Source organism: Chenopodium album, chromosome 23 (assembly GCF_948465745.1).
Source record: "Chenopodium album chromosome 23, dcCheAlbu1.1, whole genome shotgun sequence".
Lineage (NCBI taxonomy): Eukaryota > Viridiplantae > Streptophyta > Magnoliopsida > Caryophyllales > Amaranthaceae > Chenopodium > Chenopodium album.
The window spans coordinates 32,098,803-32,109,715 of record NC_137856.1 but is presented as its reverse complement, the minus strand read 5'-3'; the positions used below and the strand labels follow the sequence as shown (position 1 = coordinate 32,109,715).

Sequence of the window (10,913 nt, the reverse complement as noted above, 5' to 3'; positions counted from 1 at the left end):
CAATATTCAAAAAGTGATGAAGCAATATTCAGAAAGTGATGAGACAATATTCAGACCTTTTAAGAGCAAAATTCAGACTTTTATACGTTAATATTAAGACTTTTAATAACAATAATCAACTTATATTGCTATCTGTTCAAATGATTTATTTGCAACCAATATTCATAAAAAATCAGAACAATATCAAAACTTTTTAGAGCAATATCCAGATTTTTATTCACCAATATTCAGACCTTTTAAGAACAATTTCAACTTGTATTGTTATATGTTCAATGATTTATTAGAAACCAATATTTAGAAGAACAAGGCAATGTTCAGTCTTGTAAAGAGCAACTAGTTTTTGGGCCCGGGTGATGCCCCGGATTATTACATGGAATTGAACATTAATATATATTGTAATGTATGATTTAATTTTCTTGTAATTAAATTTGTTGTTTATATTGTCATTTGCTACATATTAATATTTTGTATTGAAAGATTGCATAAAAAACTACATAGCTTGGTGGTAAGATACTTAGTTTTAGAATTAGGGGTTGTGGGTTCAATTCTTGTGGAGAACTTTTTATTTTTTATTTTATTATGATGAGTCCATGACATGGAATGAAAAACAAATGGAAGGAGAGCCACATGGCGTAATGAATAGTTGAGTAGGTGACGTGGTGTAGTGAAGAGGGTTTACGTGACACGTGGACGTTCTTAGGAACGCCTTTTAATATATTAGTATAGATATCGGACTTTTGAAGAGTAATTGCGAAAGGTCTTTAAATTGCATCCCAAAGTAAAATTGACGTTGAACCTAAGCAAGGCCCACCCAACTTCAATTCCTAATATTATTCAACTTGTACATTATATTTTATATATCCTAAACCTAATAGAATAATCGATCTCTTTATATAAGCTCTTAGATAAAGGAAGGAGAGGTGTAACAATTAATAAAATCATAAAAAAGAAACCCAAAATCCCATCATACGACTAATGGATTTCGCGGGTATAATTACATACAAAAAACAGAAAGTTGCAGCATCAATATCAACAATCGATGATTTGAAAGACGATGAAATTGTTGAGATTTTGGTTAGACTTCCATTAGAAGGTGTGTTCCGTTGCAAGTGTATCTCGAAACGTTGGCTTGCTTTGATATCCGATTCTAGCTTCGTTCGTTCCTACATTCAACGCCGCAAAAACTTGCAACTGCGTCATCATTTTATACTTTATCATGTTTTTAGTTGGGATATGGCTTCGGCATCAGGATTATACGGTTCTCTACCAATGCCACATGTATTTTATTCATCTGATCATAACGTTAATCAATTTCCGATTTCTGATCCAAGCGGCAAATTCTTCGATTTTTCATTTAATTTCCTTCCCTTTAAACTCAAGGATCGTTTCAGAAGCTTTGGAATTGTGAGGAATTCTCATGGCTTATTACTATGCAAGGGAGTTTTCAGATCAAAATTTTTTCGTCCCTTTGGTGAATATTACGTATGTAATCCCCTTACAAGGCACTGGTGTAAAATTCCTCCGTTGACTTCTCGTATGAGTTTTAAAGTTGGCTATGTCGGGTTCATGTGCTATTCCTTGGACCCCAATTTTCCTCATAAGGTTGAGTTCATTGTGTTGGAGGTTGAGCTTAAACGCCACAAAAAAGACGACTTTTTCTACACTCGTTTTTTCTCTTCACAGACGAGATGTTGGGACATATATAGTGTAGCTTGCCCACCAGGTCCGTGTTGGTCGTTGGGACCATCGAGGGGTACATACGACACTGAATATGATACTGATACGTTCGATTTTGGCACAATCGTAGTCTACCAAGGGATGTTCCATTGGAATGGTGGCTCATGCCTCATTGCATATGATCCATTAAATGAACCTTATGAGTGTAGGTCAATTCCCATCCCTAAAGAATTAGCATACAATGGCAGTCATTTCGAGCTAAGTGAAGGGCACCTTCGACTGGCTACTTATAGCGTGAAGAACGCAATCTGTTTCTCGGAAGGGATATATTCTGTTTATCAACTTACGGACTACAAGAATGGTAAGTGGGATATCAAGTTTCAGGTAATGGACAATCCTTGGTTAAATATGGTGAACAGCTTTAACAGCGAAACCAATGGAGATATTTGTTTTGTGAAATGCAACAGTTCCTATCGAGGAAGGAAGTACGTCCTATATAATATGAAGACTGACTCAGCTGTAGGTGATGTTAAAATGCCCGAACACCCCATATTTCATGGACAATCTTTTACAGCCGAATCTTTTGTCATGGAGCTTTGGCCGACCATTGTTCCACACATTTAGTATCAAGGCCAATAATGTAGTATGTAGCTTATTTTGATATGTAATTGTTCATTACAGGTAGTTTTTTTTTTTTTTTTGTGTTTAATTTGGTAGTGTTGTAGTGGCTTATAGTACATCAATATTCAGTTTTTCTAATTAAGAACAATATTCAACTCAATAATATTCGACTTATTAATATTTAGGAAAATATTCAGAAATTTGAAGACCAATATTCAAAAAGTGATATATTGAAGCAATATTCAGAGGATCATAGAGCAGCATTCAGAAAGTGATGAAACAATAATCAGACTTTTTAAGAGCCAAAACATTCAGACTTTTAATAACAATATTCAACTTATATTATATTGCTATCTGTTCAAATGATTTATTTGCAACCAATATTCAGTGAATAGAGAGAAATTCGAGTATTCATGGAATCATCCAAGTACAAATGGTGTATGATGTTAAAACAAACTAAGCTACCAAGCTGAGGTGTTCTTCCTAATTAATGACAAACTCTCAAGTACTATGACATTATCAGTGATATCAGCTTTTGATAAACCACCAACAGTAAGCAATTTGAAGCTTTTAACCAACAAAAAAAAAAAAAAAAAAAAAGCAGTTTATCAACATAGGTATATCCACAACATAGCTATATGCAATATGTCAACATGGGGTAGATGAGTAAGATCATAGCACCACAGGATATGCTTTGCAGTTGATGCTGAATAGTGAATACCAAATCACCCAGTGGCGCAAACCTGAAGCCAAATAAACAGGTATTTTTGGGTTGACTGATGAAACAAAAGAAGATAGAATCTGCAGCAAGTCTTGCCAATTCCATTGGCCTGATCTGATGCACTGACATTATCACATCGTTATGATCTAAAACATCATGAGAACCAGTGGAATTTCTTATACTGAACCTTGTGACTTCATTAACAGTCAACCCAAGCTGCACTTGAGGTGATTTTAATGCCTCTTGTTTCGCCTTTGTCAGCAAATCCTTCATGAAAGCAGAGCTAACAGAAACAGAACTTTTGCACTTTAATATCTGGAAAGTTGCTCAGGGAATTATTAGCCAAGAACTCCAACCTCCTTACCCTACCGGTTGAGCCTGTGATTAATTAATAGAGCATCAGCAACAACAATATAGCATCTTCCTCCATAAGTACTTCCATTTAACATCATCAAAAGAACTAGCTGATATACATTCATGTACTGATTGTATGCAACAATTCAGCATAATTCCTTGTAACATTTTTGGTTTCAATGTAGCTAACTAAGATTATTTGAAGAGCCTAAACCCAGAACCCAAACACCCATTTAAGCTATATTCCACACATCTCGGCTCCCTCACTCCTATCACCATTTATCCTCACTCATATGCTAACACTTACCTCTGCAAGTCAAAAAAACAAATTTATCAAAAATCCCTCCAACTAATTAAACAACAGTAACTAATTAATATCAGGCTTTCACCCTCTTATAGTCCTATCCCTTTCTTTGAAGCCCTGTCACTCAGACTGCTCGTCTCTCCCGGTCTCCCCTCTCGCTGTGGTCCAGCTCAGAACGCCACACCACCCCAAAACTACTATACAATGTCTATACCATCAAAGCAATGTTTGCCGTGGCTTTTCCATGGAGTCAAACTCATATATATACTTAAATGCTTAGGGTTAACCTATGGATTAAAGGGTAATTTACTACATATATAATATACTTCGTAACAAACTATAATATATATTTATATCCAATTATCCATCATTCAAAGTACATATCCATACATTATATCATCATTAATCATACCTATCAATTAAACTATACATGTGTAAAGTGTAATCAAGATTACTGAATATTCTTCTCAAATATTACTGTTTATCATTATATTAAGCATACTTATCAAGATTACTGATTACTTCACAAAAAAAAAAAAAAAAAAAAAAAAAAAAAAAAAAAAAAACAAGATTGCCGATTACACATAACAAATTCCATCCTACACTCTTTATTTATATACATGCACTATCCAAATTCATTATAAGTGAAACCTCTTACCATATACGACAGACAGAATGTTGTCGCCATTATTATGCGAGAATGTAAAACCTCGATTAAGACTACCATTAAACAGCAGTGGCGGATCCAGGATTTGAGGAATGGGGGTAAGAAATTACGTTTAATAAAAGACAAATTACAAAATAAAAAGTAATATGTGGAGCGTAATAATTTTTACCTAACTAAATTTTTGTATTAATATTTGTGAGTACTATACACGGATACACCCTATCTTCCGACAATAAGACTTAAAATTAAGAATTATAGATGTGAGGCCCGTCAAAAAAAAAGAATTATAGTTGTGAGGAAATTTTTTTATCTAAGAGAACTATTATTTGTAAAAGTAGGTCTCTTTGATAAAAAGTGCAAATCTTGTGTGGGAAAAATTAACAATATCACTTAAGAGACCTGTTTTTGTAACAGTGGCTCTCTTTGATCAAAAAGTACTACTTTGAAACTTTTGGGCTTCTAGCGTGGAGGGTATTAAAAAAATAACCTAAGAGACCAAATTTTTACATAGGCGGTGTCTTTAAATTTAACATAAAAGGCGGGCTGATTGGGTGTTGCGGTATACTGCATAACAGTACCTAAGAGACCGCCTATTACATAAAGGCGATCTCTATTCTTAACAGTTTTTTTTTTTTTTTTTTTTTTTTTTTTGTGGAATGGGGGTACAGTTGTAACTCTATGTACTCCTGGATCCGCCACTGTTAAACAGAATTTGAAGCATTTGCTTTATACTAATCAGCTTTCCAGAAACAGGGGCATGACAGACAAATTCCTTTAACAGAGAGGAATTAACAGATAGTCTCCCAAACACTTGAGTTTCTTGACTTTTGGCAGAAATTGTCATTCCTTCATGACCAATGTTCAGAATACCTAACCCAGAAGGATTAAATTTGGGATCATGTAAGCATTCAAGCGCTTTTTCGAATTTGATTAGCTGGATGAAATCTAGGTGAAAGGAAATGTTTTTCGGTTTATTTTGTTGAACAGAAGCATTGTTGAGTTGAAGTTTCTTGAGAATTGCAGGGATTTAGAAAGAAATATTTTGGTTAGGTTTCTTATAGTGAACTGAAATGAGTTAAATGTGAGAATTACGCGGGATGTGTTATTGGGGTTTATGTTTTTCCAATTTTGTTTATTTCTTATGCACTTTAGAGGTGCCAATGTTAGGGTAGTCATCGTTTTTAATTTGGTAGTGTTGTAGGGGCTTATGAAACATCTTATTATTTGTTGCATCTTGGATATTGAACTAATATGTACAAGTATTAAAGATCTCTAATAGTTGTAGGTAGAGGTGTCAATACGGATGATCGGATCGGGTCTGATGAGGCCATGTCGGGTCAGGTCAATTTTTAAAGTTGAGGTCATGTCAAATTATTATGTCCACACGAGTGCAAATCTAAATCGGATATTTTTCAGGTCGGATCGGGTGTACTATTGACATCTCTAGACTTGTAGGTAGGAACTAGTTGCAATTTTTAAATTTGCTTGACCATTGGACTAAAACTCTAAAAACTAATTGAGAAAGTGGTGCTCATCTAATATAGGAAGCTAAGCTAGTACCTAATCATTGGAGGTACAAAGTAACTAGCTGAGCTAAAATGTGTATAATTGGCTTGAAGTCTTACATGGTATGTCACAATTAGGCCCGTTCTTTAGAGCTGCTCTGTTCTGCTAAAATCTGCTCTGCTCTGCTTCAATCTGTTCTGCTCTGCTCTGTTTAAAAATAGTACTTAAAAATAGCTGCTTCAATCTACTCTTCCCTCCTCTGCTTCAATCTGCTCTGCTCTGCCAGAAGCTCAAAAGAACATGGCCTTAGCGCGCTATGTAGGATTTGGCTTCAAAACTAGATTAGGTACATAGATAATAATTAGTCATTACTAAAATATTTAATTAGATGAAAAAAGATTTTTTTTTTTCTTTTTATGATTAAAATAATTGTGACATATAAAATATTAGATTGAGAGAATAAGCAGATAACAATCATAACATATAATCTACTCCGTATGTATTATCCAAAATTGATTGGATAAAAAAAAAAAAAAAATTACAACTCATATAAAATATGGGCATCTAGTTCATACATTTGTTTAAAAAAAAATGTTGTGAAATTTCGATGGTAAAGCTCTCACAAAATATGATTGAATGAGACAATTTAATGGGACGAACAATTATTTAACTACTCTATCTATTTAAATCATCTCTCAATCTTTATCTTTCAATCCTAATCCATCCAACCACGTAAAGTAAATAGTCATTTTCTCTATTCTCATCATGTCTTCAAAGTTCAAACCTAGGAGCAAACGTTATCACTAGATTCACTACTTGACTCAAATTCTTTTTTTACTTCGGTATAAAGGTAAGAAGAAGAGGGGCTGAAACTTTTCACAAGTAAATCCATTTCGGGTTAGAGAGGATCGGAATAGGCCCTTTAAGAGTGGAGGGATAAGGGAATCAACGAACCCTAAAGGCCAAAAGTGCCTATCCCTCTAACCCGAATCCTTTTATCCAATAATATCTGCATGTCTTGTTAAAAGAAATATACTGCCTCAGTCCGACTGTCCCTTAATTTTTGACCCATTTGGCCAAAGTATAGTCCGAAAATGATAACTTCATTTCGCATTTAAATACGGAGTACCCTCTAATTTAAAAAAAAAAAAATTTGTGTAAAATTAACTTCTCCACGTAATTTTACTTTTATATGTACTTTTATTACTTTCTCTCTCTAATTTTTACTATCCAGGTGAATTTAATTTTCCAATCTACTTTTACTACTTAGCCACTTAGGGTCTGTTCACATTTATTGAGCTGAACTGAACTAAACTAAACTGATTGGAACTAAACTGAACTGAAGTGATTGGAGTTGAATTGAACTGATATCAAGCTGAAGTGAACAAATCCTCAATCTTTTATTTTCTTAATTCATGTGAAATTTGTTTATAAAGGTCCAATATTAAGTGCCAAAGGGATTATAATATCTACGTGATCTTTAAGTTCCTTGTAGATATAGTAGGTGTCCCAATTTGACTTTTGTACCGTCTTACATTAACCAATGTTTGATCGTTACATATATAATTAAAAACAAAAGTGTAGATACTTGTTACTTTGTTTAAATTGTTTCGATTTGTAAACTTTTATAATTTATACTTGTTGATGACGATAAAATTACTATCACTAATCAAATTTTTGCATTGACATTTACGAAGTACGGAGTACTTTTTTTGACATATACGAAATACTTCGTATAATATACTTTAATCAACGGACTACATATGCGGAGTATGTACTAGTCAATTGGTCAACAACCGTCACTCATACGGACCACACTAATCTATAACGGCGGTAAAACTAAGGGCTAACCGCATACAAGAATTCCATAACAAGCTTTACAAGCCGAGTGTATTTTCCCGCCAAAAGGGCCAAAATACCTAAAAACCCTTTTTTTTCCTCTCAAAATTTCATTTTGTTTTCAAAACCCTTGAAATCCCCAATTCCTAGGGTTCGTAATCGCGGAATTGGAGTTCAATTCCACCACTGAAGACATGGAAGATTCTGATAATTTAAGCACTCAACCTCACCGTTCAATCACAGCCGGCACAATTCGCCGAATTAAACTGGAGAATTTCATGTGTCACAGCAATTTGGAGATCGAATTCGGCGATTTTGTCAATTTTATCACCGGACAAAATGGCAGTAAGTGTCTCTCTCACCTCAATTTTCGATTCCAGTTCGTTAATTTTTGCCCTAATTTGAGGGGAATTTTGATTCTGTGATTTTTTTGGTGCAAAATGAAATTTTTGTATGATTTTAGGTGGAAAAAGTGCGATTCTAACTGCATTATGTGTTGCTTTTGGGTCTCGAGCTAAGGCCACTAATCGAGCTTCAACTTTGAAAGATTTTATTAAGACTGGTTGCAGGTTTACTTTCTTTCAACTTTTCATCTCTTTATGTGTAATTTTTTCATGCTACAATGTGTTAAGTTAAGATATTGAATGTATATGTGATCAAGTTTACGGTAACCTTAAGCGCGATTATTGTCTTTCGGGCAGCTATGCTTTGGTGCAGGTGGTACTAAAGAATGAAGGAATGGATGCTTTTAAAGTAGAATCTTATCGTGAATGCATAATTATTGAGCGCAGGATCACTGAATCATCTAGTACACTTGTGCTAAAGGATCACCAAGGTTCGTACTTAAGCTTCATTATGTCTTCTAAAGGAATTATCTTATGTGTAATATTGATAAGTGAACCACATATATATCCGAAATCAGTAATAGTGAAGTGTGGGGCGGGGGATGGGAGCAAGTTATACCATGTATTTATCTATTTATTACATCATCAATATATTACATTGCATTTTGCATGCCAATTGCCATGATATGTTGAACTAGGTTGGTCAGTTGGTGTGCCTTATGTTTCACATAGAAAGTTAGAAACTATGGAGCACTTTACGGCCAAAGGGGCTACTGGGGTTCTTGCTTTACTAGATCATCAGTCTTTATGTTGCGCTGTTTGTGACTATGTCTCATACTTTTTACTCCTAATAGTTCTTTAAATTGTAGTTTAAAACTATAGTGAGTTATATGTATATGATGCTCAACAAGAACAAACAACTTTAATTTTTGTTTTTGCTTGGGGAACAATTGATAATATTTTTTAATTCAAGATAAGGTTTTTTTTTTTTTTTTTTTTTTTTTTTTTTTTTAACATCCTTTTATTATTGTACTGTTATTGCTATTAAACTTGCTGATACTTACAATTTCTTTGTCGTGGACAGGCAGAAGGGTTTCTAACAAGAAGGAAGAGCTTCGGGAACTTGTGGAGCATTTTAACGTGAGTTTGTTCTTTCTTATGTCACCTGTAATATTGGTATATAATGAACTGCAAATTATTTGTAATTTGTTTTAATTTTTACAGATAGATGTTGAGAATCCATGTGTAATTATGACTCAAGACAAAAGCAGGGAATTTTTACAGTCCGGAAGTGCGAAAGACAAGTTCAAGGTAAGAGCATACATCGAGAAGTTAATTGTTGGGGTTCAGTTTTGATGTTTCTAAGGTGTTTGTGGATGATGATATGCCATTCATATCTGCTTTATCTTCTTTGTGGCCAATGGTTGCTTGTGTTTTTAATTAATCATTTACTTGGAAAGTATAGTTGTCAAGGGCCCTCACTTATACTCAAACAATTTTCTAGTTTTTTTTCAAGGCAACTCTTCTTCAGCAAGTTGATGATCTATTGAAAGCAATTGAACATGCTCTGGAAACTGCTGATGAGTTAGTCCAAGAATTGGAGAGATCCATTGAGCCTGTTGTCAGGGAACTCAATGAATTGCAAGCAAAGATTAAAAACACTGAGCGTGTTGAAGAATTATCAGATAGAGTAAAATTAATGAAGTATAAGCTGGCTTGGTCTTGGGTCTATGATGTAGACAAGGAATTATTGAAGCAAAGGGCACTAGTTGAAAAACGGAAATTGCTAATTCCTACCTGCCAAGCAGAAATTAATCAAAGACTTGTAAGTCTAACTCTAAGTCACATCTTTCTTTATTTCATGATAATTAAATTATTGGTCTTAGCTGTGATTTCAAATGACGTATTCTAAATAAAGTGTCCTTTACTTTAATTGTGAAAAAATTGTCATACTAAGTTAATTTACTTTGTTGTTTCCAAAGTAATATCAATCAATAAGCTGTACTGACTATCAGCTGAAATTTCTACAAATACATGAGATCAACAGATAACTTACATGGATGTTATAATTTATAAGCTCCTACCTGGTAGTGCTAAAAGTCACAAAGCAAGGAACAGTTAAACATGTTATTCAAACAGTAATGGATTAATTTAAAATTCCTAATTTTGACTGTGAAACATATTATTAAAACTGTTTGAAGAACTTTTTATATTTTCACTGGAAAGCAAACCATTATATTTTAACTACATGGATATCATATTGATGGAGCTGTTTTTGATTGTAAACTAGCAATGCCATGAAAGTATTTTATAATGGGCATGTTTTCCAGCTTGATGATTAGGTTTGGCGTGTTTTCCTACATTTGGTTTATTTGAAAACTACGTGTGAGACCTCAATAAGTTCAAAGTACTTGATCTGATTGTCTTCAATTTGCTAATGTTTGTACCTTTTTTTTTTGTTTTTGTTTTTTTTTTTCTAATTTTATTTAATGTGGGTTTTTTTGAAGTCAAAATGACATTAAAAAGATGGGATTGAAGAAAGCAGTTGATCTTGATGGCATTCCTATTGAAGTTTGGAGATATTTGAGAAGTAGAGGAATTGAATGGTTGACAACATTTTTCAACAAAATTTGAGGAAGTTATAAGACGCCTTTAAAGTGGAGGAAAAAAAATGCTTAAATACATTTGTATAAGATCGTAGGCGATGTCTAAGATTGTGCCAACTATCAAGAGATCAAACAATTAAGTCATACTATGAAACTTAGGGAACGAGTGATTGCAAAATGGATAGGGATTATTATCTCGGAATACTAATTTGACTTAAATGCTTGGAAGATTGAATATGGAGGCAATCTGTCTTATGAAACAGTTAATATAGAT

At 33.7% G+C, this 10,913-nt stretch overlaps 2 protein-coding genes across 3 annotated transcripts in view; both read left to right on the top strand.

Annotated features, from left to right (window-relative positions):
- Window positions 1-975: 975 nt before the first annotated feature.
- LOC145607385 (F-box protein At5g49610-like) lies at window positions 976-2,301 on the top strand. The gene has a single exon (XM_081663055.1). It carries the CDS (start codon window positions 976-978, stop codon window positions 2,299-2,301), a length of 1,326 nt encoding a protein of 441 aa, XP_081519181.1.
- Window positions 2,302-7,738: 5,437 nt separating this feature from the next.
- LOC145606768 (structural maintenance of chromosomes protein 6A-like) overlaps window positions 7,739-10,913 on the top strand; it is a 28,027-nt gene continuing 24,852 nt past the window's right edge. The window contains exons 1-6 of one of the 2 annotated variants that reach the window (XM_081662596.1): window positions 7,739-8,034; window positions 8,153-8,258; window positions 8,391-8,524; window positions 9,118-9,173; window positions 9,258-9,344; window positions 9,550-9,858. In XM_081662596.1, coding sequence (XP_081518722.1) covers window positions 7,884-8,034; window positions 8,153-8,258; window positions 8,391-8,524; window positions 9,118-9,173; window positions 9,258-9,344; window positions 9,550-9,858 — 843 coding nt within the window. In that variant the 5' untranslated portion in view covers window positions 7,739-7,883. Of the gene's footprint in view, window positions 8,035-8,152; window positions 8,259-8,390; window positions 8,525-9,117; window positions 9,174-9,257; window positions 9,345-9,537; window positions 9,859-10,913 lie in introns of both variants that reach the window. The other variant, XM_081662595.1, reaches the window with a different exon arrangement.